This window comes from Acanthaster planci, linkage group LG18 (genome assembly GCF_054643075.1).
Source record: "Acanthaster planci isolate LZ-2023a linkage group LG18, COTS_SCS, whole genome shotgun sequence".
In the NCBI taxonomy this organism is placed as follows: domain Eukaryota; kingdom Metazoa; phylum Echinodermata; class Asteroidea; order Valvatida; family Acanthasteridae; genus Acanthaster; species Acanthaster planci.
In genome coordinates, this window is record NC_141794.1 from 4358921 (window position 1) to 4377550 (window position 18630).

Sequence of the window (18630 nt, forward strand, 5' to 3'; positions counted from 1 at the left end):
TCTTGTAATGGTCTTGTGGGGTCTTGTAATGATCATTTTGGTTCTTTTGATCTTGTGATGGTCTCGTAATGGTCTTGTGATGGTTTTGTGTTGGTCTTGTAAGGCCTTATGATAGTCTTGTGGGGTCTTGTGATGGTCTTATGGGGTCAAATAATGGTTTTGTGGGGCATTGTGATAGTCTTGAGATGTCTGAGGTCTTGTGGTGGTCTGGGGTCTTGTGATAGTTTTAAGAGGTCTCAACTACAACACTGTAATGAAACACCCCCTCACCTCTCACTAACTGTACCCTCTGTCCAAGTTGTAGGGCCACCGTGCCCTTGTCATTCTGGTCATGCCCACGGGGAGGCCCTTCACCACGGACGTTCTGCTGCTGCTGTTGCTGCTGAATGTCCTTTGTCCTGTTGGGATGGGCTGGGGTCTGACTCGGTTTGTTGCCCTTGGTCCGATTTGCCTGCACCACTGCCCCGACGGCTTGACTCTGCTGCTAGAGGTGCAAGCGATTGAATGCCAAATGAATCGAAGCCTGGAGCCTTCCACTGCCAGTCTATCTTCTCATTTGTGATTGGGTTGAATGGATCTTGATATCCCGAGTCATTCAGATGTTACTCTCCGTGACATTCATATCCAATTTCTCCCTATTCATATAATCTAGTAATGCATCATTTTCTGAACAGCATCCAGTATCCAAGTATCTTGACTTTTGACTGCATTCCCTTCATGCATGCACAGATAATCCTGCGTGTACAGTATTCTCAGAATATTCTCATGCAGGCCAACTGAATTTGCTTAGACTAGATTTAGTTCAGCTCTTAGAAGTGCCCACTACCAACAATATATCCCAGTTACACTGTCACACTGGGATACTTGTGTTCGCATTCACGGAACATTATCGAAATCCAGTTATGGGCCAAGACTAGCACCCAATTAGCCTTAGCTCATTTTGATGACATCCATCACAACTCCATCTGAAGTCACCCACTTGCCAGCTGTTAAGATCTTTGCGGGCCAAGTTCTTTGGACACTGCGACCATGATTCCCCCTAGTTATTTTTACCTTTTTCTTCTCGGCCTTCAGTGAGTCCTCGAACTTGGTGGAGGCCTCTTGCAGCAGGCTGAACATGTGTTGCTGATTCAGGTCGACCACTCGGTCATGATTGCTGAGAGGATGGGTGTGGCTTCTCTGGTGTTGACCTGTTACGTGCAACGAATATTGATGAGTGTAACTGTAAGAAAAGTCTAACGAGGTGGCAGATGGATGGAACATTTAATCTGTCCCCTGTCACTTCATCTGTCAAACATTCATTCATTCATTCATGCTTGAACTTCACGTTTGTCTTTGTCTATACATTACTTGAATAAATTCTGAGTACTTCAAAGCTAAATCAAGAACTGCCAAAGACTGAGACTGAAGTAAACGATTGAAAACAGTCAAGACTAGCTGACAGAGATGGACTGAGGAGCAATCATTAGCAAGTCCGGCTGCCTGGTTCTCGAAACCCTACCTTTGTGTCTGTCCATGATGTATTGGTCTTTGTATGCTTGCACCGTGCACGATTTATGCATCTCAGATGAGGGCACCCTTCTGCCATTGGCTCCTGATCGTATGCTTTTTCTCTGCAGACTCTGGCATCTTTCGGTGCATCGTGGCGTCCCAATTTTAGCGGACTTCACTCTACACGGGGGGAGAGAAATCACTGAAAAATTTCTAACATCTCCAAAAAATGGATAAACATCATAGAAAAAAAAACACCCTCTCCAAACTGTAGCAGCTGATTTCAAGTCATAATCAAGACTAAGAGAAGTAATTTAGAAATATTAATACAGCATCATGGCATGATGGAGGTTGTTGGTCCATACCTGATATTTCCACTGGGCAGAGTCTGGTGGACGTTATCCCGGCTCATCATCTCCTGCAATTTCTGCATGGTGTTGATTCCTCTTGCCATCTCTGCACTTTCTCTGACCGCTGCTCCCCGATCTTCAGTCCATGCTCTGGACTTACCGGAGCTGGATCTTTTCCAGTCCAAACGCTGCGGCATGGCATTCCTCCTGACGCCTCCCTTTGGAGTTCCTGACGACTTGGTGTCCTCCCCTTGCTGTGCCTGGGCTCTGGCAGGGCACTGATGACCACCACCCTCCATGGATTGGAGGGTAGCTATTGGGGTACAGAGCCGGGCTCGCAGGGAGTTGCTCTCGGATCTGGACACAGAGTGGCTGAATTGGGCCACTGGTCCTTGCCCAGAATTTTCTTTAGGGTTTCGGCTGGATCTGTTCAGTTGTTGGGGGTGACGGGCATGCCAAGCTCTCTTGGTCAAGAGCAGTGTCTTCTGCAGGCTCGGGTTGGCCATGTGGGGACAGAAGTGGGCGTTCACGGGTCGAGTGGGCATCCGCATCTGTTGCCGTAGCAGCTCATTCCTCTGGGCAGCAGTCTTTGCGGGGCTGCTTGTCCGACTGCTCTCAGCCGAATGCATGTCTTGCCGGGAGGTTTCAGAGATGATTTGGTCCTGGTTAGCACTGCAGAGTGTCACAGATGGACGGTGGTGGCCCTCTGACTCATCTTCCGATGGATCTTGACCATTTACCGAGTTGCCATCTGAGATTATCGTCTCTTTTATAATGTACCCATGTTTATAGTTGAAATACTTGGCCATGTCGATGACCTTGACGTCATGAGCACCCTCTGCATTGGTTTTGATTTGGGAGACTTGTTCGTCAGTTGAGAGGAGGGTTTCTCCCAAATCGACATTTATCTTTCTACCCAACTGCTTGGTGTGCTGCTGAGAACAGCTACTCCCAGGGGCTGGTCCATCCCCCTCTGAATGAGGTTGGTGATTAGTGGCTAAATCACACTGGACATCCTTATCCCTCGAAGCGGACTTTAAATTTCTGGGTGGCTGACCGTTGCCATAACGTTGCCTGGTCTTGGACTTCATCGGTTTATCATTACAGCCGCACGAGCGCAGCACTGCATTGTTTGCGGGTGATGAAGCAGGAGAGCTATTGACCTTTGATTGCTGGGCCGAGGACGGAGGGCCAAAATTGTAGTACCTTGCCATCAAACTGTTGGCTGTTGTTGCATTGCCAAAAGGACGGGTCTGGGGAAATCATTTTGTTTGAACTAAAAACTTGTGACAGTGAAACTCTGTGATAGGACGTGCTCAGCTGTTAGTGTTCTGAATTACATATGAGTTAGTGGCAATAAGAGTCAAGATTTTTCTTTGTGTGGGGGCTGCTGTAGGCAAGGTGGCCAAGGACAACTTTGTTACTTGGTAAAAAGCCCATGCCCTACTAAATATGGCCTGTTCAAACCAATTGATTGTTGAAATGGATTTAATTGGAATGAATTGAGTCCAACTGGCAGCCAACTGGTGTTCAATTGGTTTCAGTTGGTATGTCTTCTCTCCCATTTGTTTGCCCCCATCAACTGGAGATTTCAAATGGGACACGATTGCTTTCAACTGGCATTTTTTTCTCTGCTGTTTATTTTCCCCAATCAATTGTCATCACAATGGTTCCAATGGGTATGCTTTCTCTCTGTTTGTTTTCCTCTATCAATTGGAAATTTCAAATGGGACTCAACTGGTTCCAATTGGTTTGCTTTCAGCTTGTTTCCCCCATCAAATGGATTTTTCAAATGGGACTCAATTGGCATTGAAATGGTTTCAATTGGTTCTTCGGTTGGTTACAATTGGATTGTGAATTGACATTCAAATGGTGTCAATTGGTTTGAAATGGTCCAACTGAGAAAAGGTCCAATTTTACTATTGATCCCAATTGGATTCTAATTGATTCCAAGCAAAAGCAATTGGTTTTTGAATTGGTTATTGAATTGGATCCAATGGGTAAGTGAATTGCATCCAATGGGTAAGTGAATTGGTCTCAATAGGTAAATGAATTGGACATTTTCAGTAAGGTGGGTAAAGAGTTTACAATAGTGACATCATCGCATGTTTTTTAATGCAAGACATTTCAATAAATGAGAACTAATGTTGTCACCTTGGTTCCAGTCTGGGGGAATGTTGCTGTCTTAGCTCGGCTGCAATAAAACATAAATAAACAACAGTAATGATAATTAGATTATAGTCAAAATATTAATGACAGAATATGTTCATGGGCTAGAAATGGGATGCAACACCCCCGCAACAATTAACCCTTTACAAGTTGTCACTACGGACCCAGTATTCACTGTGGGACATCAGGGTCACAAAAATGTGGAATAAAGTTTTTGGTTGGTGATTTGAAAGAGACAGTTCAGTCTTAGATCCTCACACGGATGATGTCCTTTGCACATGCTTTTATGTTGGTGGTGTACTACACATAACTACCCATCGGGGTTCACAGGTATGTTCCAAAGTGAAAATCTGGTCCCTGTTAGTACAAGCTTTACTAACTCATAAGCATCAAAGAACGAGCCATTTTCATTACTTTTGCCTTGGTCTCTCATCAGTTGAAACAGCCGACAGCTCAAAATCTGCTGACAAACATGTTCGTCTGCAGAGGAAACAAGGAAAAGGCTCTTCATAAGATTCCTGCATCACAGTGACACATAAATTGCAGTTGACGCACTGAACTACCAGCTGTGGGATTTTCCCTTTCTCCAAAACTCTCCAGACTCTTGTACTCTTGTCTTGTATGGAAACAGATGACTCATGTCATAGGATTGGTCACATCAAAAGTGCTACAACAATATCAGAAGTAACAGTATATTAAATAGACCTAAAACAAAATGATGTTACGCTCTTTCCTATTTGTTCGTGTCCCACTTCACTGCCATAGGAAGGCACACATATTAACAAAGCGTAACATCATCACGTTAGAGGTCAATTGAGATTTGTTTAAGGTGCACAGCAATGGGTAAGTAACTACTCCATATGAACAGTTCCACTGTGCTGAACAACTCTTGGAAAATCATCATACTCCTCAATGAACGATGGTCTGTTGCAAAAAAATAAATGCAGTGATACTTTGAATCCTTTCCCCCCCCCTTTGGGTCACCCTTATCTTTTTGTATGCTTCATGCCCACCGTCCTACCTGTCAGGATTTTGTTGACTGGGTCTAACCATTCCAATGACAGTGGGTGTTTTCAGTTTGATGTGCTCCACTACTGGAGAAAACGAAAAAAAGAAAATGAATGGATATCAGGCCATCTTACACGGAAATTCTATGACATTTTGGTGACTTAATGTTTACGGTACATCAACATCTGAGTAACAATGGCAGGCTCTCACTCTATTGGTTTTTGGGTTTAACATTTGTCTGATTTATTATTTATTTATTTTATTTATTATTCACTTATTTATCCTGGGGAAACCTCTCAGGGAAACACTGATTTCCAGAGGTGTCCAGCAATTACAATAAATTCAGTTAAGCCCATCAAATATTATAAAATACCAAATATCTAGAAAATAAACCGTACTACTTAAGAAACCAAAGATTAAAATCCATGTACCAGCCATGCACACATATTAGGAAACTCAACAATAACTAATAATGAAAACACCGATAACAAATAACCAACCTCACAAACAGGCATTAAAACTAAAGATCTGTAGGTGTGTTTAAAACTTGACAGTGTTACAGGTAGTGGGCTCTTAAGAGCAGTGGGCAACGTGTTGAATGCATAAGTTCCTCGAACAATGAATCTGCTTTACCTGAGTTTGATTTACTGAATGGAATGATTAAGAAACTATGAGCGCCTGACCGAGTATTACAATGATGTGAATCAGTGGTATGAATGAAAAAGGTCACTTGTCTTTACACCATTTAATGATCTTATTGTGTAACAGTATCGGGCTATGAGGGAAATTGGGACAGGGGAGGGTTAAAAGCCTTGGACTGTTACCATTGCAAAAGAAGTTTAACCGACTGTAATAAGACTTGTTTTTCTCGTCATTAATTACTCATTAATTTTTCATTTACACTATATGTCAATGTACATTTACATATTTGTTATATTGTCCATGATGTGTCAACTATTGTCAATGTCAGCATGAATAAATAAATAAAAGACTTATCGACTATTCTTTCTATAATTTTCTACGCTCTCTCGTAAATGCCAACTTCCTTTGGCAGCACTGATTTACCTGGGTTCTCCTCTCCTGGTGGTCCTTGCGGCGGCGGGGGTGTGTTCGGCTTGGGAACCACCACCTCCACTGGCTTGGGCCGTTTGACCTCCCTCTTCAGGGTGTGGTCCACATCCCAGAATCCTTTGCTCTGCCGGTGCTGGTCTAGCATGAGGTTATAGATTGCACTGACGTCGTCCAGCCGGTACTCGTGGACGTTAGCCTCGATCTTGGCTGCGCTTACGTTTAGCAAGCAGGCCATCCTATCAATGATCTACAACAAAGAGCGGGCACATGAGTAAGGGTTCCATACACAGACACCAAAAGGCCATGTTTTCACACTGCCATGCCGTCCCACTGGTTGACAAACCACTCTTGGGCACTCGATCAAGTTTGAGAGTACGGAGCACGCATAACCAATTTTCATTTGAATGTACAGTCTTTGCATGGACACCGGTCATCCAGGCTAAAATGATCGACCCAGCCTCTCTTTTTTTATCAGCCAGGGGGTGCCTATGCACAAAGCACACACCCCTGTATTCTAACTGCATTCTCGCAGCCTACGGGATAGAAATTAACACAGGCTGACTGGGGTATTAAAGACAGGGGTCAAGCCCAAGACATTTAACTCATGCACCTCTGATCCACCAATCAGTTTTCCCACGCTAACGACCACACTAAATCCAAACCTGCTGTGTATTAACCCTAATACTAATAGGGTGCATCCAGTGGCTTAACTGGGGTACAGAGTTAAACTCGGTCGTTCTCGTGGATTCAAAAGAAAACACCAACCAAGCTGAACTGCCACCAGATTTGTTCTCATGGAGTCAAAGGGAAAACACCAACCAAGGTGGACTGCCACCAGAGTTTTTCCTTCTCTAATTCTGAGTGCGGGATGAAGCCCACTTCCCCCTCACTTATGCCACTGGGCACATCTCATCAGGAACATGTCTAACTCCTGTAAAATCGAACGACTTTACAGTGGATTAATGCTCCCTTCTTTGGACCATGGAAGAAGGATCAAGACTGGGGCACCAAGCCCCCTTAGGGAGCCATTAAGGCTTTGACCACACAATTCCCCCATCTAACAGAATCTTTCAAACAGGTATGAATTGACAGCATCCTTAGAATACACCTGTCCATCTGAAATAACGTACCAACCTCACTCTACCCAAATGACTTCACTGGGCCAAGGAAAAACTAGAAAAAAAAAGACAAGAAAAAAATATAGGAAAGGATGACGCAGAAAAATCTGCAGTTTTTTTCCCATACCAATCTCTTGACTTCGTTGTCTTTAGGAGGTTGTTGGTAAGGGCAGAAGGGCATCTTTCCAAGACTGGTAATCCAGGGGTGGATCTCGATATCCAGCAAGGGAAGGCGTAGCTCAGGGCTAGGTTCTATCAGCTGGCACATCAACTCCTGGCAGTCTGCATCAAAAAAAATCAATGGTTTGAAAGTTACAATGACTAAAGATATCTTGAAGTAGTAACACTTTTCCTCTATGCAAAATTGGATGCACTCAGCAACTCCTCAACTTGAGGCAGCAAATCTTTTTCAGAAGGGCTCCAAACGAAATTCTGTTCAACCTAAACATGGGTATTTCCAGGGTGGAGCCTGAACCAACTTTAGGGGGGGGGCACATTATTTGACAGGGGGCAGGGGGGGTAAAAGATTTGGAAATTTCTTGTTGTAATCTTCAATGAGCTTTCTGATGGTTGAGGCTTTTTAAATGCCTTTGGAAGGAAGGGAAATGAGACGGCCCTTTACACAGCTTTTTGTTAGTGTTCAATTAATTTTACTGCTCGGGGGGAGGGGGAGATGGCCGCCAGTGTATGGGCTGTGAAAACAATAAGCTTAGCAAGTGCTTAGTGGAACACCGAGTTCACTCCTACTGCCAGGCAGATAAATGGTGCATAATTCAATGGCTTAATAATCCCGCATTCTTAAATGCCTCAGACATTCTCCCTATTCAACAACGTACAACTTGACCGTGTATTAACATTTGATAATGCCTGCTGAGAAGTGACAATGCCCGCTGCATAAATCGCGCGCTGGTACCTGGATACAAGATGGTTTAATTGATTCTGAATGGTCAAGAGTGTGAGCACGTGGCTTGCCATACACACGCTAGGTCCATATAAGGAGATCCTTTTGGACAACTTGCACAAGGAATATACTATGAAATGGACAGGGGTGTTGGGGAAAATGACAGTAAATTTTAGAACAAAATTGTTGGAAATCATTCATATATTGACTTCTTTTGACTCTCTGACTAAAAAGGTATTTAAGAATTGGAATAAATATGTGCTTGGCCAGTCTTAAATGGTACGTGCTCAGCAGAGTGATAATGCCCTCGCCTTTAGTCACGTCCATTCTCCTGAAATGGTCTTAAATGCACATTTATGACCGGCCAAGCAAATATTTATTCCTTTATTGAAAAATGTACCGTCAGACAGATGAGCCATCTCTCTGCCGTGGATGACACCCAGGCCATTCTGGATTTGTTGCATCAGTCGCTGTCGCCTGTTCTCCGAGTAAGGCGTGGAGAACGGCAGCCTCCCTGTTACCATGGCAAACATATTGATGCCTCTGCAGAAAAAGCACAGGTGGACCAAGAATTTGTCATGTTCATTCAGGGTCAAGGGAAATAAAACAAGCACTGAAATACAAATTGTAACAGAAACCAGCTTCTACCATTAAAGCACAAAATATGTTCCTATGATAAACTGGTGAAGTAAACTGTAAATTAATTTTCTGTCTTCATCAGCGTTTGTACCAATATTCCAGACGTACCCAACAATATTGCTAAAAATCATGATATGTATACTGATGGCAACTGAAGCTTTACTATCAAAGCTAAGCCCATTTTAAATCAAGCTGTTCCATAGAAATGGATCCCAACGTTACCACAGCTGCGGTATATTGTGGTGGCAGAGACTTGAGCAGTGGATACCAAAGCAACGGTCAGAAAAAGATGCTGGAAGTCTAACTGGCTCAAAACCATCAGGAATAAGACATGAGCCACCAACACCTTACATAGTCCCAGACTTCACGTAAATAAGCTCTGACTAATCCAAGCACACTTTTGGGCACACCGCTGTGCGCACTTCTTGCATGATGTCTTTCGTGACATACTTGAATTCCCACCACTGTTGTTTGTCATATTTGACCATAGTTGGTGGGATTGGGTCATGTATGAATTACTAAAAAAAAAACCTACAGGCTCCATATGTCCACCTCTGGGCCGTATTCCTGGTCAGTGATAAAGAGTTCAGGGGCAGCATACTCAGGTGAACCACAGTGGGTCTTGAGCAAACAGTCTGGAGAGAATGTATTGCTCAAACCAAAGTCTAACATTGGAACAAACAAAAACAAACACAGTACATTTACATCAAGGGATGAGTTAATGAGGACAAGAAAATATCTGCGTTTGGTCACTTATTAAATCACTGACTGATAGCCTGAGCCTGACAACTTCTGGGGTTAATTTGAGACATGAAACCTAAACAAAATCACATTGTGGGATTGTCAGTTATCAACTAATATTTCACCCATGCGATAGGGATTTTGTAACTCAAAAGATAAAAATGTCCAGGGTAGAGGAAAAACCTTTGGGGTAAAAACCTAGGGAAACAATTCCATATATGGACAAAACTAATTTTCCTTTAAAATGTTATGACATCCATCAAAAAGTGACAACATGTCATAAAAAGTGAGATTTAGCTGAGAAAATTCTGAAGCATTTACTTAGAAAACAGGTTTTTTCGGACAAATCTCATAGGTTTGTGCACAGGGGCATCAAGTGTTGTCCGTATATGAAACTCTTTCCAAACCTAGCCTAGCATATAAAATACATGTGTATAATTACTAAAATACTAATACCCAGTTTTTACAAATTCACTGAGGGAGCTAACCGTTTCATGCTATAACAACCTTATAAGTTTATAAGCACTTACCAACAATCTTCAGGTTTTTCCTCTTCTCATCCAGCATGATGTTCTCCATCTTGAGGTCCCTGTGAATGCATCAAGAAAACAAGCTTGGTTTAATTTTTCAAGGATTAGTTAAAGAAAAAATTACAAAGATGAGGGTCACTCTAGCTGGTCAGCGCAGGTTTGGCACTTTTATCATGCCGTCGGCCACCTCATCTCTATGATGTTGAGTACAGCACACCAACGGCTGCCTGCTCTCTTACCCTGGAATATCCCAAAATTTAGAATATCCAATGAGGAGTAGTCCGGTGCATGACCATGCTTTTAAATCAGCTTCAGTATGTGGTGTCCAGTATTTAGTGGTATGGCCAGGCTCTTTGGGGGAGGGGGGGCAAGAGGGGTGAACAGTTCCGGGGAGGAGGGGCATTTTCCCCTTGCCCCTCCCCCTGGGCAACCACTGCTGGCACTAAGACAGTGTTGTATTGGTAGGTGCGAGTTGAAATCTCATGCAGAATCTTGTTATAATCAAAATAGAGAAGGATTAGTGTAAAAGGAAAAGTGGACGTAATAATTCACGGCATTTGTGGAAACGCGTCACACACATTGAAATCATAAACACCATATTCATGAGATAAAATCCTTTCCTCACTAGCTCCCCCTGCACAAAGTTCACCAGCACTTTTTACTACAAAGTTGGGGCCATTCCAGCAATAGGCCTTCCCACCGAAACTCTCGTGAATTTTCAGACGACATATTGCAATCAAAGTCTAAATTTCTGATGATAGGATACTTCTTTAATTAGTATGCATAAACAAACAAAAAACAACCTAAACAATAGACTTCCCAATAAAAAAAACAAGTCTCTACTTGTCCAAGGTAGAACTAACATGATTTTCCGTAAAAGAAAAATGAAAAAACGACAAAAGTGGGTTGTGGAAACATGCTAACCCTAAAAGAGCCTCATCTCACAGCCACCTCCCCCCCCCCCAAAAAAACTGGCAGTGCTTAGTTCAATATTTTGAAACTTGGCATACATGTAAACACACTCCTTATCATTACAAATGTGAAGTTTGAACCCAGTCGGATGTATGGTTTTGTTGTTAAGGTCTGTTGAATTCAAGGCTACGTGCGTGTCAGCCCGTGTGCACTGAACACCGCGTAGAGGGAAATGTAAATCATAATTTTTGACTGACCCCTCTCGGGAAAATGTGCGCTGTGCAGGAACGGTGTGTCTGAGCTTCACAAAATTGGCGTGACAATGACTGCAAAGAGTTACTCTATAACACCTGAAGGCTCAACTCAAGAAAAAAAATGCACTGCAGCGACCCCAGAAGAAATCATATTAGCTCCTTTAGAGCTAGTATGATTTTTCCAAAGAGCACCTGGGCATCATTTGCTTGTAAGTTTAACTTGTCCATCAACCCAAATGAAGTGACACCGCTGGCCTAAATGTTTCCGAGGAAATAAACAGGTGAAACACGCACGTCTGCAAAACATTCTGTAACACCTTCCAGGTGAAACTGAGGGACAATCTTTCCCCCTTAAGAGCTAATAAAACAAGCCCTGAGAAGGCCAATGGTCGGGGCCTTAAGGGGCTGGAAATATTGAGCTTCTAAGTTATACCTGTCACCCAAATGACCTCGCTTTTTTTGTTGCACCTGCAGGACGACCCTGAGGCCGCCCTCACGGCGCGGCGTGTTTTGTAACACATCCCGCGGGGTCAACTGAAGTTGGCCTGGCCTTTGTAAAGAAACGGTTTTCGTAGTTTTCCAAAGTCAACAACTCCAGGAGACGTGCCAGAAAGAAACCCCGCCTCCCTTCCCGACCGAAACGGGAGAGGTTTGCCTCATCATATTACTTCGAGGATATCTGACATTTGTTTTCTGGTTTCGCAGTGCAGCTTCAACATTATCTTACACCGTCCGGGTGTTAACAACAAAAATGACTTTGGGTACAGTCGTGGGTCAAGCCTCAAGCAAATGTCCTCCAAAGAGTCACGAGACAGGTGTTTTAATTATAAATGATTTGGAGGCAATTTCAAGTCTTTATTCTGAGCCAATTTTCTGGGTAGGTATTCAAATCAACTACCCCCGAGATGGCCAAGCACAGCCTCCATAGACACAAGCCCGATGGCAGGAACCAACTTCGGTGTTCCATTCAATTCGCTTAATCCAATTCAAACACCACCACTAACGTGGCTAAGACCCAGTATGCCATGGGATTATTTTCCAGCTTTCGGGGGCCTTGAACCTTCCCGTCTCGGCCAAGGTGGATACGGCGCGCGACGACTACGCCTACCTTTGAAACTCGACGACAGTTGGTCCGCATAAAGAGCTGGCTGCCAAGCGGCCACGGGGGGGGGGGGCTTTATTCATTATATTGAAATGGCAAACAGGTGAGAATAATTACGTGTCTTGGCCATTTCAAGGGGAGATTTTTGCAGTGTTGCAATTGACACCCTTTTAAATATTTCGGATACTACTGTTCAATAATTACTTAGATTTCCAGAAGTAAAATAGGTCCAACGACAAGGAAAACGGTATGCCAGTGGGAAGAAATAAACTGACATAAATGAATTTTATTGATATTAAACTTTAACGTCAACATTGACTATGCGACTCAGCTTTCGCGTAATCCTGCTTTAACATTCAAGAAACCCAGCTGCCTTGTTTGTCAAAGTCAGAGCACCGAAACATGTCTTCTCATCATTCGTGTTGGACTTGGCTCGAAACTGACGTTCCACCTGTGGGGAAATACAACTCGGGATCAATTCTTCAGGGGCACTTGGAATCTCGATCAGTTTTCGGGGGGTGGGGTGGTATGGTCCTAACTTTAAAACACAGAAAGTTGTTATTTTGCAGTTTTTCTCGAAATTGGAGGTTGGACAGATCACACAAGCCTCCATAGGAGTAGTCCCGTCCATTCCTTCCCAATCTACGCGGCACCTCCATGCATAATAGTTACGAACGCGCAAGCGTTGTATTATCGGCAAAATTTGAGAGGTTTTAGGAAAGGTAAACCATACCCGTCAAGTCCACCAGTGGTGATTTGACGGTACTACTTTAAGTTTAAATAGGGAAGGCCGAATTTCCTTCTTTCCTTCTCTGACTGGCTTCTTCAATTTTGAGGGCTACATATAAGTGCCTTTAACAATCTAAATCAGCGGAGCAGTTCCGTGCGCAATTTTGAGATATTTGTGCAAGAGCAAGAGTATAAAAGAATCATTTATAGCCGACTTTCAAAATAGAGGTCTGACCGCAAGACCCAACGCGGACTTCGTACGACGTCATCAATACATGATACCTTGAAACTTAAAAGCAGTTATACATGCGTGCTCCTTTTGTTTAAGAGCCCAATGTTTAAAAAAAAAACTGAAAAAGTAAGGTCGCTCCTTCAATGTATTTTCAAAGAGAATTCAGCCCTCTAAAGCTTCGCTGGCGTCTGAAGCAAACGAAACCTTGAATTTGTAAGTCTTCCGGATTTATGGCAATGGGGGATCACGGCAAAGTTTTGACGCACGTCAATTCGCCGACAGTTCGAGTTTATCTGCAGGTTGACCTGAAAAACTACCAGCAGGGCTGCCTGAGCGACATGGGCAGAGTGACCTGACGCGCTGCCGAGTGGTAATGACCTGGATTTGACGGTAACTTCGGTATTTTGACGAGGCCGATCCTAATCTGACGTGTCCCCCGCTACAGCATTTAAAAGTCCCATAAACTTTTATAGAGAGTGTGCTTAAAATTTTACACTTTAGGGTACTTGCTGCTTGCAAAGGTACAGTTGAAGGAATCATGACAAACAAGTTTTAGTATGTTGTCAAACAGGATGTCTGACGGAAGTGTTCAGGAATGGTGAGAAAATTCCATGTCACTTCGTCGAAAGTGTATATGTGAAACTGCATGTGGCCTACACGAAGAAAATATCGTACATGTATTAAAGTTTTCTACCGAGTTATTTTTGCCAAGTATATCGGCAGGATGCGCCGAGTGCTTTCCGATCGCATCTGTCGCGCTAGCTTAAGTTTAAGTCGGGATTTACAAATGAAATTCCAACAGCCAAGTTTGCATCACTGTCATAAAGTCCTGTTTACATCAGTATCACCTAAAGGGTAGTACAAGTGATATTTCTGAAAGTTCTCGGGATCCGACTGTCTGTGGTTTTGCGTAATATGTGGACAGCACGTTGTGCTGTCGTGTTTTTTTCACGAATCTTAGACAGAAGTTAGAGCCACACTAATACGGGCGTTTCACAGTAGTGCGCCACCAAGAGTTTGCAACGCGTTGGCCAATCACAATGCGCGAAATTTGTCGACCCAAAGCGCGTTTGGGAAGGGTCGACAGATTTCGCGCGTTGTGATTGGCCGACGCGTTGCAAACTTGTGGTGGCACACAATTGTGAATCGCCCGTATTGCCAGTTTAAATTAGAACCACTTGTTATTTCACGATGTTGCGGTCGACCATGTGAACTCCTTAAAAATAATTGAAAGACCAGGGCACAGTAGAAACTGCTGCGTTACTGTCTCCTATGTGCGGGCAGTTATGATGTACCGTGGATGTACATACCATACCGCAGTTTCTGCAATGCATAGAGAAGATGGTTGCGCATTTTGATATTAACAGGTCACCGTTGTTGTATGCATTGCGTCGGCTTGTTCTGTTTTCCGGGTTAGACATTTGGCATTTTAGGGAGGAAAACATGTTATTATGTTTCTTTTCATTCAGATGTTTTCGCGCGAGCCCTTCCTTTTTAACGAGGTCATTATGTCAACACGATTGGCTGACCTTCCCCAGTGTCAAAAGAAACGATGTAAAACAACCCTTCAAATGATGTCAAACTTTGACACGCGCTGGCCAGGTCAGGCCAGTAATAAGAGTGTCGAGGATATAGGAACAGTCTCGGTGTTCCGCGAGGCGGGCATGCACGTGAGAAATGGCCACGGTCACCAACACCGATCCTCGAGCACTCCCCAGCGGCTTGTTAAGGCCAACTGGTCTCCGGTGACCAACACAAATATACATGGCGCTGGTGTTACAAGTCACTGTCAACTGCAACACCGTGTTGTTATAGCGACAGCCACACTGCAAAAACCAGGGGCAAGACGAGGGCAACGACGCCATGTTGGAGGCAGTGTTACTGGACTGCTGAAGAAAATAAATTACTGACTTGGCAAACCTACTGAGCAAAGATAATCTCATGTGAACATTGGCTGGTAATTTGCTCATGCTGCAAAGTTCATCTCATGTGATTATTTAGTAAGCCCAAATATCAATTTCTTGGCCACAACAGGCTTTCAGCCAAGAGTAATAAAGCAATAAAACAAGTTTATTGCTACATATTAAGTGGCTGGTTTGCAATTCAGTTTGCTCTGCAAGGAAATAATTATCTTTTACAAGGCAACTTAATGAAATCGACCCCAGACTGGGTATCCTTCACTTTAGCAATGAACGTGTCGTCAGCCAGAGAATCACATTTCGTCCACACTTTCTGCAGTATTCCTCACAGAGCGCGTTTCATTTCAGCCGTCAGCTCATCAAGCCGTCAGCACAGCCACGATCGAGGTTGTCATCGGCCAGGCGGATGCCAAGGGGCCACGCGGACGGAAGTTTTCGTCATGCTTGGCTCCATAAGCAGCTCTCCTGCTGCGTAACCATCTTAAGCTACAGCTGAAGGAAGGGAGGAGGTTGCAATACAGGAAAAGTGCCGCTGGCTGAAAAAATCTTTACAATCTTCATTCAAGATCACTGATTCGATAGCGATGAACCAATCACACGGGGAGTAAATTTTACGCCCAACTCGAATTCAGCTAAAACTGCCAGTCTGCCCCTCTTCATTTGCGAATCTTTCCTTTGAAAAGAAAGAGCTACCCTCCATCACCCGCTGGGCAAAAAACTGTGGTGTTCAATTATGTCCACTTATTGAATCTGAACCATGTTTAAAGTTCAAGCAGTGCACTATATGCGTGCTGGCGTTGTACAGGCAACGAAATAGCGCCCTCCGTTTTATATCTGTGGGGTCATTTGACGCTAACAGCAAAGAGGACTGCATTAGACGGGCAAGCAAAAAGTGTTACGTTGGAAAGGTATGCCCCGTTCAAACAGTGAGTATGGCCCACGGGCTTGTGTTGTAATCCCAAAGTCCACCAAAACTTCCAGGAAGTCAACAACAGCGACGATACAACAGGGGCGGCTACGCGAGAAACGCGAAGAATGCACTGCGCAGTGACTCTCGATCATCTCACTTGCGCCATAAAGAAAAAAAAAACAAGCCCACACACGATCATCTCGAGCAGGGGAAAAGTACCCCGAGACTTACAACACATCGACCTCAATGCATGCAATAAACCAATAACATCTGAACACGGACAAACAAACCCACTTATTGGCAGCTGGCGGGTTGTTGTCCCGAACACCGCGGCCTGTTCGCCTGTTGTGTGTCCAAGGAGGCGAGTTTCATTCACGGAGCAATTACGAGACACGATGTTATTGAGGGCTCTACTAACACCTCTAACTAAAGACGACACGCAAACAATCCCTGCACAGCTCACCTGTAACGAAATGGCATCGTCAGTCAATCAACGCCGACCGCTGTCCTCTATGCTCAGACCATGCTCAGACACATCGCTGAGTGATGGTGTACGCCGACCGTGCGAGCATCGGGGAGGGGCGGGGGGTTACTAAATCTAAAATAAGGGAAGGGTAAGCATGTCCATCCTAGCCTGAGTGAGGCCTCTGGTCCGCCCACTTGAGCCCCCTCGCCCCTTCAAAAATTCACCAGTGCTCTGGCAACTTGCACCCTTCCTCATTTCGTCCTTTTGATAAATAATGTGCCCACCATTAATCCTGCATCGCCCAGTACTGTTTTGACAATCTCCAGACTGCGTGATGTTAGAGGTGGCAGTGTCAATCACAATCTATACAATAAGAATATTCTTCTTGCTCCATCTGCTCATTTTATCTAACACCACCACAACTTCATCTCGACAGTCTTAATGCCCCCCCCCCTTTGATGGAAGTTTAAGCTGCGGTTGTATTATTGTCGCAGCCACTTCCGTCTGCAATCATCACGAGCGACCGTTCACTAAACCACCGTGCCTGGATCACATCGAATCGATTCGCAGTCTAGAAGGTCTCCTTTTCCGGGGGATTTCTTCTCGTTTCACCTGGAGGTTTCATGGATTCTCAAAGAATTCCTTTAGGGCAACATTGCTCTGCCAGGGCGGCTGTTCGTTGTTTATTTTTCCACAGATGCAGAAGCAGTATCGACGGACCTAGGAAGGGGCGGAGGAGGGTGAAGCCCCTCCTTCCTCTCTGGTTATCTCCTGAAGCCATTGCTACGAGTACGTCTTCGGAAACGATCATTCCTAGAATGCTCCCCGCGACTGATGGACAACTGCGCTGTTCTGGGTCCAACCTAAAATGTCTTTTATTTAGGTAAGGTTCACCAGCCAGACCCTTCCCGTGTGGTATCTTGGAAGTCCCTGAAAGACTGCAGGATGTTTTCTGTTCTGGTCAGATAATAGCACTTTGTACATGCAGCTTTGAGTTTAAAATGTCTCCTTGAAATATTTCTGAGTCATGAAGATAAAAAGTAAGTCCTTCAATAACAGATCTATACTGAATGTTCAATTAAACCCCCAAAACTCACAGATTTAAGACCATTCAGTATTCAATAGTTTTCACCAAAAATGAATAACTGGGTTCACAAAACAGCCGTCATGATCGGCAACGCGAACGCAACTGAGCCGTTGACATAACGACCCCACAGCACGCGACACACGTCACTCCGGCCTCAAGTTTGACTTAATCTTGAAGTCACACCTGTTCGGTGGCTGTGGATTGCCCAAATTGAGTGCACGATGTCGACCCCTGCGTAGCGTCTGATCACCCAGCTTCCTGTTTACGGAGAGAACCGAGCCCGGCTCGACAAATTAGAGCACACAACAAAACAAGAGTGTATCCCTCGATTCAACCACCAAATTCAGGAAAAATCTCTGTGCTGCATTTAAGCCTATTCACCACTGACGACTAGAAACAAAAAAAAGTTATGTACCATTTCACTTTCGTTTATCAGACAGTTTGTAGCTCGTGGGTGGTGCACTGCCATGTAGGGCCATCCTCAGGCCTCTTTTAGAATTGTTTGAATGCCCCGGATCATTTCCCAACTCAGACTCAAGTATCAAACGCTGCATGTCCAATGTCAATACAAGCACACTGTCTTCACACTACACACAATCGTTTAAATGGTTTCATAACCAACCAATCACAGCAGAGCTTGGAACTATACGTTGACCCTGAACCTGGATCTTATTACAGAGCATCAGACTTAGGAAGCCAAGCCTGAAGTCGAACCAGGAGACAAAGCTGAACGTTTGGAACGCCACTACCCTGTTGAAAACGAATGTGTGAAGAATCTCTGGAACGCTACCAAACAATAGTGTCCCGCCCTAACCCGATTGGTCATAATTATGAAGCAAGATATGAGACGGAGAGAGCCTTGTAGCTGATGTTCATGCGCCTTGTAGCTGATGTTTGTACCCCTTGTAGCTGATGTTCGTGCGCCCTTTAGCTGATGTTCGTATGCCTTGCAGCTATGTTCGTGCGCCTTGTGTTTGTCATTGTTTCACTTGTACCTGAGG

At 44.2% G+C, this 18630-nt stretch overlaps 1 protein-coding gene across 16 annotated transcripts in view; it reads right to left on the bottom strand.

The window, feature by feature from the left end:
* The window catches only part of LOC110978304 (uncharacterized), a 202026-nt gene that overhangs the window by 2438 nt on the left and 180958 nt on the right, over positions 1-18630 (bottom strand). For 12 of the 16 annotated variants that reach the window (XM_087148903.1, XM_087148906.1, XM_087148907.1 and 9 more), the window contains 12 exons: positions 10019-10077; positions 9283-9412; positions 8509-8651; positions 7335-7489; positions 6084-6336; positions 5032-5104; positions 4425-4490; positions 3996-4035; positions 1857-3094; positions 1502-1671; positions 1054-1190; positions 271-484 (listed from right to left, as the gene is read on the bottom strand). In XM_087148903.1, coding sequence (XP_087005029.1) covers positions 271-484; positions 1054-1190; positions 1502-1671; positions 1857-3094; positions 3996-4035; positions 4425-4490; positions 5032-5104; positions 6084-6336; positions 7335-7489; positions 8509-8651; positions 9283-9412; positions 10019-10077 — 2678 coding nt within the window. Of the gene's footprint in view, positions 1-270; positions 485-1053; positions 1191-1501; positions 1672-1856; positions 3095-3995; positions 4036-4424; positions 4491-5031; positions 5105-6083; positions 6337-7334; positions 7490-8508; positions 8652-9282; positions 9413-10018; positions 10078-18630 lie in introns of those variants that run through there. The other 4 variants (XM_022233215.2, XM_087148910.1, XM_022233225.2 and 1 more) reach the window with 3 other exon arrangements.